At 37.7% G+C, this 18,818-nt stretch overlaps 1 protein-coding gene across 2 annotated transcripts in view; it reads left to right on the plus strand.

The window, feature by feature from the left end:
- Positions 1-18,818, plus strand: part of VAPA (VAMP associated protein A) — a 49,476-nt gene that overhangs the window by 19,863 nt on the left and 10,795 nt on the right. The window contains exons 2-5 of one of the 2 annotated variants that reach the window (XM_035013809.1): positions 170-322; positions 11,589-11,692; positions 12,239-12,319; positions 18,654-18,788. In XM_035013809.1, the coding sequence (XP_034869700.1) occupies positions 170-322; positions 11,589-11,692; positions 12,239-12,319; positions 18,654-18,788 (473 nt within the window). The remainder of the gene's footprint in view (positions 1-169; positions 323-11,588; positions 11,693-12,238; positions 12,320-18,653; positions 18,789-18,818) is intronic. The other variant, XM_035013810.1, reaches the window with a different exon arrangement.

Below are 18,818 nucleotides of genomic sequence, written 5' to 3' on the forward strand. Positions count from 1 at the left end.
TAAGTCTACCACCTGGAAAAAAGTACTGTTAGTTTTTTGATACAGTTAGGTGCACAGACTTCAATATAGACTTTAAATAAAAGGGTATATACATTCAGTTTTGAATTTTGCTTTATATGTGTGAATCCAATTAACATTTTTTTCTGTTTTTGTTTTTTAAACCTTACAGGCCCCTTCACAGATGTAGTCACTACAAATCTTAAGTTGCGAAATCCATCTGATAGGAAAGTGTGTTTCAAAGTGAAGACTACAGCACCTCGTCGGTACTGTGTGAGGCCCAACAGTGGAATTATTGACCCGGGGTTGACTGTGACTGTTTCAGGTAGCAAATCATATTCTGAATTGGAACAGTATTGAATTCTGACCTTTTTATGGTTATGTTGAATTTGGTTTTAATTAACAGGGTTTCATTTGGAGGGAGGGAAATAGTTTTTAAGTTATTCTGGCTTGCCTTTAGTCATGTCCTTCTGTTATCTTTTACTATATGCAGCTGTTGCAGAACATTTCTTACCCTTATCTTGTGGTTGAGGGTGTCTGTGGTCAATTTATAAACGATAATTGTCATTTTAAAATTTTTATATCCTTTATTTCTACCGCTCAGTACCACATTCTCTGCCCTTATTTATCTTTGAAATATTACATCATTTTTGTGATTGATCATTCTTTTTAGATCTCTAGCTATTGTTACATATTACGTTACATATTGTATAGCAGCATAAAGCTATACAAGTATTATTCTAAGTCTTGCTTAAAAATGTACAATGCCTCTTTTTTGTTGATTTTATCAAATTAGATGAGTGTTTCTGCCTTTCATTATAAATGCCAAAGTTTAGTTTTTTGGCTCCCTTTTGTGTTTACTTGTAGTCCAAGGAGTATCCTTGGTTCCCTCCATATATGGATTGCTTACTCCTGCTGTGGAGTCTGTGCCTTTGCCATAGTTAATGCCCTCTATAAACTTCCTTTCTTCTGTCAGACTTCCCAAGTCAGTACTCCTTAACAATATTATCTGACATAGCTAAGAAATAGGAAGTAAGTATGAGAACATATCTTAATTGTGGGAGAACTTCTTAGGCTTTGCACAGAGACCATTTACTCTTACTTTCTAGCAGTAGTTCTCACCTCCCACTCACTCTGTGTCCTAATAACAGGTGGGGCAGGAACACGCATGGACCTCTCTCAGCTCAGAATCTCTAGGGGCATGGCCTAGCCATGTATGTGTTTTAAAAACAAAACATGCTTGGGTGATCCTGATAAGTATTCCTAAGATATTAATTCTGTATCAGTTTCCTGGTTTTTAAATCTACAGCAGATTTAAAACACCAAATTATACAAAGAGTGAAAGCCTACAGCAAGCCCATGGAGAGTACTTAGAAGTAGAACTTGACTGCAAAGGTAGCGAAGGACTTATTGTAGAGTTCTGCGACACTGAATCCTCCTTCAGTAGGTATAGCCAAAAACTCAGAGCTAGTAGGCCCTAGAAGAGATGTTTTTGGTAAGACTTGTGATATGGTGGCCTGGGAGGAATGTGTTTGTGTTTGTCCAAGTTCATGGAAAAGATGGATGGGAAAGAAGATAAAGCAATGAGTACACACACGCATTCTGGAAGTTGCTCTCTAAATCTTTAAGCCTTTTAGCTCAGTTGGAAGAAAATAGAATTATTTCTATCTGTGTGGTTAAAAATAGTTTCTTGGTGCATCTAGTTTTATCCTTAGGAATCTGTATAACTATTCAGAATAACTTTTTCTTGGAGGATTCTAAATTGCTGAAGTTTTATTGTATTATTATTTCTTTCTTTTTTTTTTTTTAAAGATTTATTTATTTATTTGAGAGAGCGAGAATGAGAGAGAGAGTACATGAGAGGGGGGAGGGTTAGAGGGAGAAGCAGGCTCCCCGCTGAGCAGGGAGCCCGATGCGGGACTCGATCCAGGGACTCCCAAGATCATGACCTGAGCCGAAGGCAGTTGCCCAACCAACTGAGCCACCCAGGCGCGCCTGTATTATTATTTCTTAAGAAAGGTTTGAATTGCACAGGTTCACTTACATGTGGGTTTTTTCCGATATAAAGACAGTATAGTACTGTAAGTGTAGTTTCTCTTATGATTTTTTCAATTTTCATTTATTTTTTAAAGATTTTATTTATTAGAGACAGAGTGTGCACATGAGCGGGGGTGGGAGAGGGGTAGAGGGAGAGGGAAAAGCAGACTCCCCACTGAGCAGGGAACTCGACCGGGATCATGACCTGAGCTGAAAGCAGACACTTAACTGGATTGAGCCACTCAGGCGCCTCTCTCTCTCTCTCACTTTTTAAAAGACTTATTTATTGGAGAGATAGTGCCTGAGCAGGGGAAGGAGAGAATCTCAAGCAGACTCCCTGCTGAATGCAGAGCCTGATGCAGGGCTTGATCTCAAGACCCTGAGATCATGACCTGAGCTGAAACCAAGATGCTCAACCAACTGAGCCACCCTCTTACGATTTTTTTTTTTAAGATTTATTTGAGAGGGTGTGCGTGTGAGTGGGGAGAGGGGCAGAGGGAGAGGGAGAGAAGCAGACTCCCTGCTGAGCCTGGAGCCCAACACGGGGCTCGATCTCATGACCCTCAGATCACACTTGAGCCAAAATCAAAAGAGTTGGACAGCCAACGGAGTGAGTCACCCAGATGCCCCTCTTAATGATTTTCTTAATAACATTTTCTTTTCCCTAGCTTACTTTATTGTAAGAATACAGTACATAATACATACAGTATAGGAAATATGTGTTAATCCATGGTTTATGTTATCGGTAAGGCTTCTGGTCAGCAATCGGCTATTAGTACTTAAGTTTTTGGGGAGCCAAAAGTTATAGTGGATTTTCAACTGCATGGGGGCTTGGCATCCCAAGTCCCTATGTCATTCAGGGGTCAACCTGTACTTACCAAAACACTTTGTTTTCCATAAATCCCTTTTGTTGAGCATCTGACATATTAAAAACTTCAGATACACTACTGTTTATATAGCATGCCCTCAGATTCTTCTCCAATTAGAATTTAGCTCTTCAATTTTTAGTGTATTGCCTTTCCTTATAAGGAGCCACTCAAACTGTACTTCCTTCTTCTAGCAACTTTTCCTTGATTGACTCTGTATTACATACTCATTTCTTTTTTCCTTTCTCTCTTTAGCACTTAGTTTTGTGGGTTCCTTCAATTTGACATTTATATATATTTTTAAGATTGTTTAAGTCTTATATGGTCTGCAATAACTTAGAATATAATTGTCATAAAGTCACAATCATGTTTTAAGTTTTTTTTTTATTCAATTCCTACTGATGAGCCTACAGTGATTGCTCAGTGAAGGGCATTAATGGACATTTACTGTGCTTTATGTGGATTCTGAGGCATTTATCCTGTGCATTTTTTTTTTTTATATTTTAAATATTTATTTATTTATTTTAGACAGAGCTCAAGCAAGCAAGAGGAGGAGCAGAGGAAGAGGGAGGGCGAGATTCTTTTTTATTTTTATTTTTATTTATTTTATTTTATTTTTTTTAGTATTCTTTTTTTTTATTCTTATGTTAAACCCATACATTACATCATTAGTTTTAGATGAAGTGTTCCATGATTCATTGTTTGTGCATAACACCCAGTGCTCCATGCAGAATGTGCCCTCCTCAATACCCACCACCAGGCTAACCCATCCTCCCACCCCCCTCCCCTCTAGAACCCTCAGTTTGTTTTTCAGAGTCCATCGTCTCTCATGGTTCCTCTACCCCTCCCGATTTCCCCCGCTTCATTCTTCCCCTCCCACTACCTTCTTCTTCTTTTTTTTTTTCTTAACATATATTGCATTATTTGTTTCAGAGGTACAGATCTGAGATGCAACAGTCTTGCACAATTCACAGCGCTTATCAGAGCACATACCCTCCCCAGTGTCTTTATCACCCAGTCACCCCATCCCTCCCACCCTACCCCCCACTCCAGCAAACCTGTTTGTTTCCTGCAATTAAGAATTCCTCATATCAGTGAGATCATATGATACATGTCTTTCTCTGTTTGACTTATTTCACTCAACATAATACCCTCCAGTTTCATCCACGTCGTCGCAAATGGCAAGATCTCATTGCTTTTGATGGCTGCATAATATTCCGTTGTGTATATATACCACCTCTTCTTTATCCATTCATCTGTCGATGGACATCTTGGCTCTTTCCACAGTTTGGCTATTGTGGACATTGCTGCTATAAACATCGGGGTGCACGTACCCCTTCGGATCCCTACTTTTGTATCTTTGGGGTAAATACCCAGTAGTGCAATTGCTGGATCATATGGTAGCTCTATTTTCAACTTTTTGAGGAACCTCCATACTGTTTTCCAGAGTGGCTGCACCAGCTTGCATTCCCACCAACAGTGTAGGAGGATTCCCCTTTCTCCGCATCCCTGCCAACACCTGTCTTTTCCTGACTTGTTAATTTTAGCCATTCTGACTGGTGTGAGGTAGTATCTCATTGAGGTTTTGATTTGGATTTCCCTGATGCCCAGCGATGTTGAGCACTTTTTCATGTGTCTGTTGGCCATTTGGATGTCTTCTTTGGAAAAATGTCTGTTCATGTCTTCTGCCCATTTCTTGATTGGATTCTTTGTTCTTTGGGTGTTGAGTTTGATGAGTTCTTTATAGATTTTGGATACTAGCCCTTTATCTGATATGTCATTTGCAAATATCTTCTCCCATTCTGTCAGTTGTCTTTTGGTTTTGTTGACTGTTTCCTTTGCTTTGCAAAAGCTTTTTATCTTGATGAAGTCCCAATAGTTCATTTTTGCCCTTGCTTCCCTTGCCTTTGGCGATGTTTCTAGGAAGAAGTTGCTGCGGCTGAGGTCGAAGAGGTTGCTGCCTGTGTTCTCCTTTAGGATTTTGATGGACTCCTGTCTCACATTGAGGTCTTTCAACCATTTGGAGTCTATTTTTGTGTGTGGTGTAAGGAAATGGTCCAGTTTCATTCTTCTGCATGTGGCTGTCCAATTTTCCCAACACCATTTGTTGAAGAGACTGTCTTTGTTCCATTGGACATTCTTTCCTGCTTTGTCAAAGATGAGTTGACCATAGAGTTGAGGGTCCATTTCTGGGTTCTCTATTCTGTTCCATTGATCTATGTGTCTGTTTTTGTGCCAGTACCATGCTGTCTTGATGATGACAGCTTTGTAATAGAGCTGGAAGTCCGGAATTGTAATGCCGCCGGCTTTGCTTTTCTTTTTCAACATTCCTCTGGCTATTCAGGGTCTTTTCTGGTTCCATACAAATTTTAGGATTATTTGTTCCATTTCTTTGAAAAAAGTGGATGGTATTTTGATGGGGATTGCATTGAATGTGTAGATTGCTCTAGGTAGCATTGACATCTTCACAATATTTGTTCTTCCAATCCATGAGCATGGAACGTTTTTCCATTTCTTTGTGTCTTCCTCAATTTCTTTCATGAGTATTTTACAGTTTTCTGAGTACAGATCCTTTGTCTCTTTGGTTAGATTTATTCCTAGGCATCCTATGGTTTTGGGTGCAACTGTAAATGGGATCGACTCCTTAATTTCTCTTTCTTCTGTCTTGTTTTTGGTGTATAGGAATGCCACTGACTTCTGTGCATTGATTTTATATCCTGCCACTTTACTGAATTCCTGTATGAGTTCTAGCAGTTTTGGGGTGGAGTCTTTTGGGTTTTCCACATAAAGTATCATATCATCTGCAAAGAGTGAGAGTTTGACTTCTTCTTTGCCGATTTGGATGCCTTTGATTTCTTTTTGTTGTCTGATTGCTGTGGCTAGGACTTCCAATACTATGTTGAATAGCAGTGGTGATAGTGGACATCCCTGCTACGTTCCTGACCTTAGGGGGAAAGCTCTCAATTTTTCCCCATTGAGAATGATATTCGCTGTAGGTTTTTCATAGATGGCTTTTATGATATTGAGGTATGTACCCTCTATGCCTATACTCTGAAGACTTTTGATCAAGAAAGGATGCTGTACTTTGTCAAATGCTTTTTCTGCATCTATTGAGAGGATCATATGATTCTTGTTCTTTCTTTTGTTAATGTATTGTATCACATTGATTGATTTGCGGATGTTGAACCAACCTTGCAGCCCAGGGATAAATCCCACTTGGTCGTGGTGAATAATCCTTTTAATGTACTGTTGGATTCTGTTGGCTAGTATTTTGGTGAGAATTTTTGCATCCATGTTCATCAGGGATATTGGTCTGTAATTCTCCTTTTTGATGGGGTCTTTGTCTGGTTTTGGGATCAAGGTAATGCTGGCCTCATAAAAGGAGTTTGGAAGTTTTCCTTCCATTTCTGTTTTTTGGAACAGTTTCAGAAGAATAGGTATTAATTCTTCTTGAAATGTTTGGTAGCATTCCCCTGGGAAGCCATCTGGCCCTGGGCTTTTGTTTTTTGGGAAATTTTTGATGACTGCTTCAATTTCCTTAGTGGTTATAGGTCTGTTCAGGTTTTCTATTTCATCCTGGTTCAGTTTTGGTAGTTGATACATCTCTAGGAATGCCTCCATTTCTTCCAGGTTATCTAATTTGCTGGCATAGAGTTGCTCATAATATGTTCTTATAATTGTTTGTATTTCTTTGGTGTTGGTTGTGATCTCTCCTCTTTCATTCATGATTTTGTTGATTTTGATCATTTCTCTTTTCTTTTTGATAAGTCTGGCCAGGGGTTTATCAATCTTGTTAATTCTTTCAAAGAACCAGCTCCTAGTTTCGTTGATCTGTTCTACTGTTCTTTTGGTTTCTATTTCATTGATTACTGCTCTGATCTTTGTGATTTCTCTTCTCCTGTTGGGTTTAGGCTTTATTTGCTGTTCTTTCTCCAGCTCCTTTAGGTGTAGGGTTAGGTTGTGTACTTGAGACCTTTCTTGTTTCTTGAGAAAGGCTTGTATTGCTATATACTTTCCTCTTAGGACTGCCTTTGCTGCATCCCGAAGATTTTGAATAGTTGTGTTTTCATTTTCTTTGGTTTCCATGTATTTTTTTAATTCTTCTTTAATTTCCTGGTTGACCCATTCATTCTTCAGTAGGATGCTCTTTAGCCTCCATGTATTTGAGTTCTTTCCGACTTTCCTCTTGTGATTGAGTTCTAGTTTCAAAGCACTGTGGTCTGAAAATAGGCAGGGAATGATCCCAATCTTTTGGTACCGGTTGAGACTTGATTTATGACCTAGGATGTGATCTATTCTGGAGAATGTTCCATGGGCACTAGAGAAGAATGTGTATTCCGTTGCTTTGGGGTGGAATGTTCTGAATATGTCTGTGAAGTCCATTTGGTCCAGTGTGTCATTTAAAGTCTTTATTTCCTTGTTGATCTTTTGCTTAGACGATCTGTCCATTTCAGTGAGGGGGGTGTTAAAGTCCCCCACTATTATTGTATTGTTGTCGATGTGTTTCTTTGCTTTTGTTATTAATTGCCTTATATAATTGGCTGCTCCCATGTTAGGGGCATAGATATTTACAATTGTTAGATCTTCTTGTTGGATAGATCCTTTAAGTAGGATATAATGTCCTTCCTCATCTCTTATTACAGTCTTTGGTTTAAAATCTAATTTGTCTGATATAAGGATTGCTACCCCAGCTTTCTTTTGGTGTCCATTAGCATGGTAAATGGTTTTTCACCCCCTCACTTTCAATCTGGGGGTGTCTTTGGTTCTAAAATGAGTCTCTTGCAGACAGCATATCAGTGGGTCTTGTTTTTTAATCCAGTCTGATAGCCTGTGTCTTTTGATTGGGGCATTTAGCCCATTTACATTCAGGGTAACTATTGAAAGATAGGAATTTAGTGCCATTGTATTGCCTGTAAGGTGACTGTTACTGTATATTGTCTGTGTTCCTTTCTGGTCTATGTTGCTTTTAGGCTCTCTCTTTGCTTAGAGGACCCCTTTCAAGATTTCCTGTAGGGCTCGTTTTGTGTTTGCAAATTCCTTTAGTTTTTGTTTGTCCTGGAAGCTTTTATCTCTCCTTCAATTTTCAATGACAGCCTAGCTGGATAGAGTATTCTTGGCTGCATATTTTTCTCATTTAGTGCTCTGAATATATCCTGCCAGTCCCTTCTGGCCTGCCAGGTTTCTGTGGATAGGTCTGTTGCCAATCTAATGTTTCTACCATTGTAGGTTACATATCTCTTCTCCCGAGCTGCTTTCAGGATTTTCTCTTTGTCTATGAGACTCATAAGTTTTACTATTAGATGTTGGGGTGTTGACTTATTTTTATTGATTTTGAGAAGGGTTCTCTGTTCTTCCTGGATTTTGATGCCTGTTTCCTTCCCCAAATTAGGGAAGTTCTCTGCTATAATTTGCTCCATTATACCTTCTGCCCCTCTCTCTCTTTCTTCTTCTTCTGGGATCCCAATTATTCTAATGTTGTTTCGTCTTATGGTATCGCTTATCTCTCAAATTCTGCCCTCGTGATCCAGTAGTTGTTGATCTCTCTTTTTCTCAGCTTCTTTATTTTCCATCATTTCATCTTCTATATTACTGATTCTGTCTTCTGCCTCATTTATTCTAGCAGTTATTGCCCCCATTTTTGATTGCACCTCATTAATAGCCTTTTTGATTTCTACTTGGTTGGATTTTAGTTCTTTTACTTCTGCAGAAAGGGTTTCTCTAATAACTTCCATGTTTTTTTCAAGCCCAGCTAGTATCTTTAAAGTGATGATTCTGAACTCTAGATCTGACATCGTACTAATGTCCGTATTGAGTAGGTCCCTGGCAGTCGGTACTGCGTCTTGTTCTTTTTGTTGAGGTGATTTTTTCCGTCTTGTCATTTTGTGCAGAGGAGAATAGGTGAATCAGAGAACAAAATGCTAGCAGAGTAACAACGTCCCCAGAAAATATACTGTAAACAAATCAGAAAAGACCTGAAGCAGTGGGAAAAGAAAGGGAGAGAAAAAAGAAAAAGAAGAGAAAGAAAAAGATAAGGATAAAAACAAAAACAAAACAAAACAACAACAAAAAAAATCAGAATGTGATCAAGTATGATCAGGCTGGTATATAGATCAGTGCCACACACTAGATTTGGGGTGTATTTTGGTCTTTTAGAAGAAAGTGCCTCCCAAAATTTTAAAGAAAGAAAAACTTATATATGTACAAAAATAAGGGTTGATATGATGAAGGGATGGAATATGACTGTGAAGATGGAAATTATAAAAAATTTTATAAAAGGAATTGATAAGTTGTTTGAAAAAAGAAAGAGGATTTAAAAAAAGAAAAAAAAAAGGGAGAGGATGTGATCCGGCAGTGGAATAGAAAACACTATATACTAGAGATTTAGGGTACATTTTAATCTGTTAGAAGAAAGTATCTCAAAATTTTAAAGAGAGAACAACTTATCTATATAAGCCAAAAATACGGGTAACTACTATGAAGGGATAGAATATGACTCTAAAAATGAAAAATAAAAATGTTTTTTTTTAAAAAAAGGGATTGATAAGATGTTGGTTGAAAAAGGGAAAAAGAAAAATTCAAAAAGAAAAAAGAAAAAAAGACAGTTAAAAAAAATTAACTTTGAAAGACTAAAGAATCATGGTAAAAAAACCGTGAATTCTATGTGCAGTAAGTAGTCCCCTGGTGCTGGAGTTCTGCCGTTCTCATTGATCGGTAAACTTGGTCTTGGCTGGCTGTTCTCGCTGATCTTCTGGGGAGGGGCCTGTTGCCGTGGTTTCCAAATGTCTCTGCCGGAGGCGGAATTGCCCCGCCTTTGCCGGGTCTGGGCTAAGTAATCTGCTCGGGTTTGCTTTCCGGGGCTTTTGTTCCCTGCGAGCTTTCCGTACAGCTTTGGAGGCGGAGAGTGAAAATGGCGGCCTCCCAATCTCCGCCCCAGAGGAGCCGAGAACTCGGGGCCCCGCTTCTCAGTGCGCCCCCAGAGAAAAGCCGTCAGTCACTCCCGTCTCCCCGGTCTCCGGCCGCACTCCGTGCTCACCCGGCCTGTGACCGCGCGTTTCTCTCTCTGGCACCCGAGCCCGGGTGGAGTCTCCAAACCCAGCAGATCCCGGCGGTGCACTCCCGTGCGGTTCCTCCCCGGGGAGGAAGGTGAGTCTCCCCGGATCTGCCGCTTGTTGGGTCCCTGCTGGCGGAGCAGGGGCCCGACTGTGCCGCGGATCACGGTTTATGGCAACCCCGGAGCTGAGAGCCCGCGCCTGGGCTCCGCCTCTGCAGCTGGCTTCCCTGCTCCGTTACCTGGGAGCTCTGCCACACTCAGGCACCTCGGGTCTTTCTGTGACCCCGAGGGTCCTGAGACCACACTGTCCCGGAGGGTTCCACCCCCTGCTTAGCCCCCAGAGTGACGTCCCTCAGTGGAGCAGACTTTTAAAAGTTCCGATTTTGTGCTCCGCGGCTCTATCACTTGCCAGAAGCGGCCGACGGAGGCCCCTCCCCCGCCGTCTATCTTCCCGAATATCGCCTCGGATTCACTTCTCCGCATGTCCTACCTTCCACAAAGTGGTCGCTTTTCTGATGAGAGAGTTGTTGCTCTTCTTTTCTTCCATCTCCTGTTGGGTTTGTAGGTTTTCAGAATGGTTTGATCTCTATCCAGCTGAATTCCTGGGACCAGACGAAATCCAGGTCTCCTACTCCTCTGCCATCTTGCTCCGCCCCTATCCTGTGCATTTTTTTCTGCTATGTATTTGCCCCTTTAAAAATTTTTTTAGCCATGATGGGAGTTATGGACATCTCAGATACACCTAGAATATGATTTTTTTATGTAGTTGTTATATTTCGCATTTGCTTAATTGCATTTGTCTTTTTGAAAGTGTTGATGTACATGTCCAGAAGATATATCTTAGAAATAATTTACACATTAGCAGGGGAATAATTTGTACAATACCATATATATATTTTGTGTAACTGTAGATTTGTTCTCATTGTTTTTGTAATATAAATTGAATAAAAGTTTCGCATCACTTTTAGTCATGAGGAATCCCTAAAAATCCTCTTAAAGGCTACTGAAAATCTTGAGTGCTTAGAAAAATTTGAATATATTATTAGGATGCTAGAAAATTTCTGGAAATGATGTGAGTATGCCTTTTCCTTGTTACTTTGTTCTCTTAGAATCAGATTTAAGCAGATTGGTAAACTTCTTGAATGGGTGTTTATTTAAAATCTGTTTGTGAAAAATTAGTTTTATTAGAACACTAAAATATGGTAGTGAGTTTTGAAATTAACTTTTAAATTCTCCTTTTTGTATCCCAGATGTCTAATTCTGAAAGATAATATCACTAAATACCAAATGAAGCCTTATATTTATAACTGGTTTTAATAGACAGTTTACTAGATTTTAATATGAGTTTACAGGTATTATAATAGTTAATGTTGGCAACATTTTGAAAATTTTCCCAAACTTGAATTTAGAGGGACAATCATAGATTTATATTTATTTTTTAAGTAGCTGTTTATTTTGTGGGCTGTTAAAATAGTTGGAAACCATAAAGTTGATTCTGGATCCTTAATATAAGTAATCCAGGATTAGGTTTCTTGAACCCGTCCTGGTTTTCTTTAAATTTGCGTATTAATAAAACAATAGGGATGATAAGCAGATGCAGAAGACACCCAAGTCATATGTCCTTTCTTCTTCTTTAGTAATGCTACAGCCTTTTGACTATGATCCCAATGAGAAGAGTAAACACAAGTTTATGGTACAGACAATTTTTGCTCCACCAAACACTTCAGATATGGAAGCTGTGGTAAGTATAGAAGTGGAACAGAATTTATTTGGGGGGATGTTGTTTAAAGCTTGGGTTTTGTATAGTTCTTATTTGAGAAAGCTAATTTTTAATTTAAAAATATGTAAATCTGTTAATTACAGATAAACCTGACTTAATTTCAAGAATGAAAGAATTTTGAAATAGTATTTCTTAGAAACCATTTAGAAATGCTACTAGTAGGAAGAAAGTCCTAATTTCAAGAATGAAAGAATTTTGAAATAGTATTTCTTAGAAACCATTTAGAAATGCTACTAGTAGGAAGAAAGTCCTTCAATCTCTAGATATGTTAGTGTGATTTTTAACAGATGGTGATAGTATGTTTCTTGAGGTGGTATTGCCAAATAACCGTGGCAGGGTGATCAGTATGGAGTGCTGCACTGTGTCCTGTCTGAGCCACAGACCACCCCTGCTCCAAACAGCTGCAGTGTCCCCTGAGGTGAAACCTGTTAGTTGTCCCTTGAGGTGCGAAACCTATTTGTCACAATCATACTTTCTCTATCTCATGTTGTTTTTGTTTGTTTTTAGTGGAAAGAGGCAAAACCTGATGAATTAATGGATTCTAAATTGAGATGTGTATTTGAAATGCCCAATGAAAATGATAAATTGGTAAGTAGGAAAATATGAGAAGATTGGAAGCTATTAAGTTCTCATTTACTTTGAGATTAATTTTGCTTCTGTTTTTGGCCTTTTTGGGTTGTGTGATGATGCTATTCCACATTTTAAGACTTAGTGGTTATTTAGGTTTAAAAAAATTTTGATAACGCTTTTTTCATTTTAGAACATTTGTGCACTCAAGAAGAAAAATACTTTAAATACAGTCTTCATGATGGAGAAGAACCATTTAATTCTCCCAAATTTTTGCCACTTTTAAATCAGTTCAAGTTCTTTAGAATGAGACACACATATGCATAAATATAATTAAATAATAGACCTAAATCACTTTTTGACAACTGTGTACCAGCAGCCTGGGGATAAAAGATTTAATTTACATGGACAAGCGGTTTATTCCAAGTTTGGCTATTCCCAGGTATTTTGTTCACTGTTGATTTTGGTCAAAATCCATCTGATTTTATTTCTTAATAAATAATTTTTATGTTGCTTTTTGATTAGTGTGAGGCAAATACAATTTGGAGGACTAAGGATATATGGGTGTAGTTTAGAAAGTCGTCTGTGAATGTATAGAATGAGTTGTGGTCACTTTCCCTATTCCCCTTTTGAAATGCAGATTTTAATCTTTTTCTATGGTTTGTTGGAGGGACTTGAAAAAGCTAACTAGGATTTTTCTTTTGGTGACTTAATATATAAAATTATATGTGTAAATAGAAATGGTGAGTACAGTTAGGTTGTATTCTGACATGACACTGCCTTTATGTGGAAGCCATTTGCCCTATTGAAAAGGAAATTCGCAGATTAGATAAATACATGGGCTCAACTATTGTCTTACTCTTTTAGGATAAGCTGAAATGAAAGAGTCCCTGAGTGGTAATTATTTATTGTGCCTTTTAATCCCCTTTTAAAGGGATGTTGAGATATTTGCCAAAAATAAAAAATGTGATTGCATATATTCTTACTAGAAGTAGAAAGTGATCGTTCACTGGCATGTTGATTCTTCCCATTTGGAGTTTACTTTCTCTTTTGCCTGTGCTGCCAGAAAGCTAATAGCTTGCATAGCCCCCCCCCGCCTTTTTTTTGCATAGCTCTTATTGTTGGAACTGAGAAAATGTAATTGCATGTTGTCTTGGTTGACTAATTTTTATTTTCCAGTTTTATTGAGATATAGTTGACATACAGCACTATGTAAGTTCAGGGTGTACAACGTAATGGTTTAACATACATATTGTAAAATGATTACGATAAGTTTAGTTAACACCCATTATGCCATTTAGATACAAAATAGGAAAAAATATTTTTTTTCCTTGTGTTGAGCACTTTTAGGATTTACTGTTTTAACTTTCAAATATACCATACCACACTACCTGTGTTAGGTATTAATCATCATGTTGTACATATATCCCCAGGACTTGATTTGTGTCATAATTGAAAGTATTATACCTTTTGACCACCTTCAGCCAGTTTCCCCATGTTCTTTCCCTCTGTCTCTGATAACTACAGATCTGGATCTTTTTCCATAGGTTTGATTTTATTTTTTATTTTTAGATTCTGCATATAAGTGAGGTCATACAGTATTTGTCTTTCTCTGATTTACTTAGTGTAGTGCCCTTGGGGTCCATCCATACTGTCACAGATGATAGGATTTCCTTCCTTTTTGTGGCTGAATAATAACTCCATTTTCTTTATATATACACACCACAACTTCTGTTGTTTCTGTGTCTTGGTTATTGTAAACAGTGCTGCAGTGAACATGGGGATGCAGATATCTCTTTGATGTAGTGTTTTCATTTTCTTTGGATATAGTCCCTGAAGTAAAATTGAATAGAAACACATCTGGATATTTTCTCACTTAGAGTTATGTCATCTTTTACAGTTCTTTAATAAACATAGTTAGAGCTGACTGTCTTTCATCTGGACTTCTATTATACTCTGTATAACAGACAGTTTGAGATTATAGTCTGAAAAGGGTTCACCCAAGTATTTGATATTGTTGATTATAAGAGTACAAAACCAAACCAGAAGTTGATGGAAATGATATGGCTATGATAGTTGCGCCTAGCCATGTTAAGCACCCCATAGAGGAGAGTAGCAGGTATACCTACATACAGGTATGCAACATAGTAATCCAGGAAAGCGGTTTGGGGTCTGCTAAAGGGCTTGAATAAATACTGAATGGAGTTTCTGGAGTCCTATACCATGGAGCATGAGCAGAAATAGTTTGGCCCTGGAACCTTTTCGGAGCAGGTATTATAGGTAACCCAAAGTCTGTTCAGTATGATTTCAGAGTACTCCAGTGACTGATTTCTGAGCCTAGATGAACTAGCTACAGAATGTATTTCCGTTAATTGAACTACTTGGGCTTATGGTCTAGTTACTACCTTATTAAATGATAAGGAATAAGTGTTAAAGATAATGATTTTTTAAAACATTTTATTTGGAAGAACTTTAAACGCTTAGAAAAGTACAGTGAACCCCTGTGAACCCATGACCAATTTTAACAATGACCAGTTTATGGTTAATCTTAATTCATCTAACCACCCCCCCCTTTTCATCTCACATATTGTTTTAAGGCAAATCCAGATGTAATATAATTTTATCTGGAATTGTTTGGGTATATATTACTCAAAGATAAGAACTTCGGAAAGAAAAGAATTAATGACAGTACTATCATTAAGCCTTTTATTTTTAATTTAATTTACACTCAGTTAATTAACATATAGTGTATCATTAGTTTCAGAGGTTAGAGTTCAGTGATTCATCCGTTGTATATAACACCCAGTGCTCATTCATGTCCCTTCATGCCCATTACCCAGTTACCCCATCCCTCCACCCTCCTTCCCTCCAGCAACCCTCAGTTTGTTTCCTGTGGTTAAGAGTCTGTTTTGGTTTGTCTCCCTCTCTGATTTTGTCTTGTTTTATTTTTCCCTCCCTTTCCTCTATGCTCCTCTGTTTTGTTTCTTAAATCCCACGTATGGGTCAACTCATATGTTAATTTATCTTTCTCTGATTGACTTTTTTCGCTTAGCATAATACTCGCTACTTCCATCATGTTGTTGCAAATGGCAAGATTTCATTTTTTTTTTTTTTTTAAAGATTTTATTTATTTATTTGACAGAGAGAGACACGGCGAGAGAGGGAACACAAGCAGGGGGAGTGGGAAGGGGAGAAGCAGGCTTCCCGCCGAGCAGGGAGCCCAATGCGGGGCTCGATCCCAGGACCCCCCGGGATCATGACCTGAGCTGAAGGCAGACGCTTAACCATCTGAGCCACCCGGGTGCCCCAATTTTTTTTTTTTTTTTTGATGGCTGAGTAATAGTCCATTGTGTGTGTGTGTGTATGTATATATAAATATATATACCACATCTTTATCCATTCATCTATTAGTAGACATTTGGGCTCTTTCGATAGTTTGGCTATTGTAGATGTTGCTGCTATAAACATTGGGGTGCAGGTGCCCCTTCGGATCACTACATTTGTATCTTTGGGTAAATACCTAGCAGTGCAATTGCTGGGTCATAGGGTAGTTCTATTTTTAACTTTTTGAGGAACCTTCATTCTGTTTTCCAGAGTGGCTGTACCAGCTTGCATTCCACCAGCAGTGTAAGAGGGTTCCCCTTTCTCTGCATCCATGCCAACAAGCCTTTAAAAGCTTATAATATCATTAATATCAAACTATTCAGGTAGATTCAAATTTGTCTCACAAATGTCATTTAAAAATTTTTTTGCAGTTTGTTTGAATTGCGATCAGAATAAAGTCCACATACTGCTTATTGGATGATACGTTTCGTGAATCTCTTAATCTATAGATTCCCTTTTTGTTTTTCTCTTGCAAATTTTTATTAAACAAACTGGCTTTGTCCTGTAGACTTTCCCTGTAGAATAGATTTTGCTGCTTACATCCTTGTGGTGTCGTTGAACTTTTCTTGTTTTGGTGTATTCTAAAGTTGGATCTAGAGGTTTGATTAGATTTTGATTTATTTTCACTGGAGGCGGGGGAGAGACACTGCTTTGTAGGTGGTGATATATTCTCTCAATATATGAAGTCGGGGTTTTTTTTTTTGTGAAGTTAGTGATCATTGGTGTGCAATTTGTGAATGAGTGGTTCTCAACCAGGGGTAATTTTGCCCTTGAGGGTACATTTGTCAATGTCTGGGGACACTTTTGGTTGTGACAACTAGGAGGGAGGGGTTCTAAAGGCATTTGGTTAGTAGAGGCCAGGGATACTGCTTTGCATAAGACAATCCTCACAACAAAGAATTATCTGGCCCAAACATCAATAGGGTCAAAATTGAGAAACTATAGTATAGATTCATTAATTTATTTAGGGTTTCATAATGTTACTTTGTCATTCCTACTTCCACTTTATTAATTATAATATTTGTGTAGAGAGAAATCGGGCTTATGTTAACCACCCCCATCCCACTCTCTAACTCCTGCTCCCAGGTCCTCACCCATCTTGCCCCAAAAAGAAGTAGATAGGCATTTAATTTAATTACATTAGGTGAGTGTATCTTACCTATTTGAGGATCTGGAGCTTTTTAGGTAATGCTGTTAGTGTTTAGGCATTTACATGTTCTTAAGAACAGTGGAAAAGAGTATGTTACTATTTTGTTGATTTCTTTAAGTTTTCACGACCTTGATAACTGAATATATAAACAAATGATTGAAGTTTTGTGGTTGTCAGGGTAAAAAAGATACCAGGTCTAGAAGTATAGTGATTGAGTTCTTGTTTTTAAAATCTTTATAATGTAAAGAAATCTTTTTTTTTTTTTTTTTTTTTGGCAAAACTATTCTAGCTTATTTTGAACCATCATTAGAGTGGCCATCTTTTTGGGAAATAATTCTTTGATTTGCATCATAGATGGAGTGACCTAGGATTCCAGGAACCTTTTTTTTTTTTTTTTTTAAATAAATGGAGGTACTTTTAATAATTATTCCAGGATAGCAAGCATTAACTAATACTGTTCTTAAGCATACTAAAATTTGTGGTCACCCTAGTCCTAGGGAAACAGCAGGTCTTCAGATATATTTCAGTAAATTAATGGCCCATAGAGTCTTCAGTTGAGTTGTGTTCAGCACTAGTAACAAGTGCCATTCAGCATGTTCCCTGGGTTGTTGATAGCTGGAGGCAGATGATAACTAAAGTGTTGACTGCTTTATTTTTGCAAAGTTGGGTTCTTGGAATTAATAGCTCTTTTTAGTTATTATCAACTGTATTATGAGATCTAATGTCTATTTAGTGGTGTAGTGTTTGTTTTCAGGATTGAATGTGGTTTTAATTCTTATTTTATGGTGTTTTATCACCTATTTAATTCTTTGTGTTCAATTAAAAATTTTTTTTGGTTTATTTTGAGGCCTCCAGTTCTTGAAAATTTCCAGATTTCTTAAATGTATTGCATTTCATTTATGCCCTCCATCCTAATGTGTGTTAATAACATTTTCTAGGAAAAAAATACCAGTTTATCTTAAGACTGATGGGTTGTCAAGAGCAAGGAATTTCAGTGGTTTTATGTATACAAAGAACTTTTATGATTAAGTATACATTGTTTTGTATTTGTTGAGACAAGGAACAGATTGGGGACAGTGCATTATTGAGATGGAGTTCTCATAGTTGTATACATTGACCTGAGTATCACTAAGTATTATTTCAAAGTATGTATCAACATTTTGGTATCCTCTTATTTTCACCTATATTAAAGGAATTTGAGAAGATAGGAAGAGAATTATGGAGATACTGATATACTAGAATGTTATATGCATCTTTAAGTTTGTTTAATGGTCCTGGGAGAGAGAGGTGTGTGTGTGTGTGTGTGTGTGTGTATGTGTGTGTGTTTGGGGGTGGGTGTTGTCGAGTACAGGAGAGGTTTATAAAATACTCTTTTTTTGAACCTCAAAAGGAAAAAATTCATTTAACTTAAAATTGTTAAGGTTGAGTATTACCAAAGGTAAGAAAATATGAAGTGCTTGTTTTTCAGATATTGACAAGCATTGATTAGCAACAGAAATTAAGAGCTGCAAAATTAGAAGGTGTTCATTTTAGGACAACATGAAGCGAGCATTAATTTAATAAGATTTATACCTTTAATTAGCATAATACAAATTGATCATAGCTCATTTTGTTTGGGAAATATAAAAAGCTACAGAAACTTTTGTACTTTTTGCTTTAACGTAGTTCTTATTAGTGTTATATCTTATATATAGTACATTTTTATAGAGTAAAATGCGAATGTCTTAGAGCCTAATGATTTCTGTGTTAGTCATTCCCAGTACCATGCAGGAGAAATCAGTTTGATGCGAATCTGAGAATATGTTTCCCATGCCACCTCAGGGTATAACTCCACCAGGGACTGCTCCGGCTGTCACTTCAATGAACAGCATCAACAACACAGTTCCAACAACTGGCAGTTATAATACGAAGAATGACCCCAGGGGACTCAATGTGTTCAAACAGGAGAAGCAGAAGGTTTGTTTTAGGGAGATAACAGCTATAGGA

Source organism: Mirounga leonina, unplaced genomic scaffold (assembly GCF_011800145.1).
Source record: "Mirounga leonina isolate KUSES-001 unplaced genomic scaffold, KU_Mleo_1.0 Mir_167, whole genome shotgun sequence".
Classification (NCBI taxonomy): Eukaryota; Metazoa; Chordata; class Mammalia; order Carnivora; family Phocidae; genus Mirounga; species Mirounga leonina.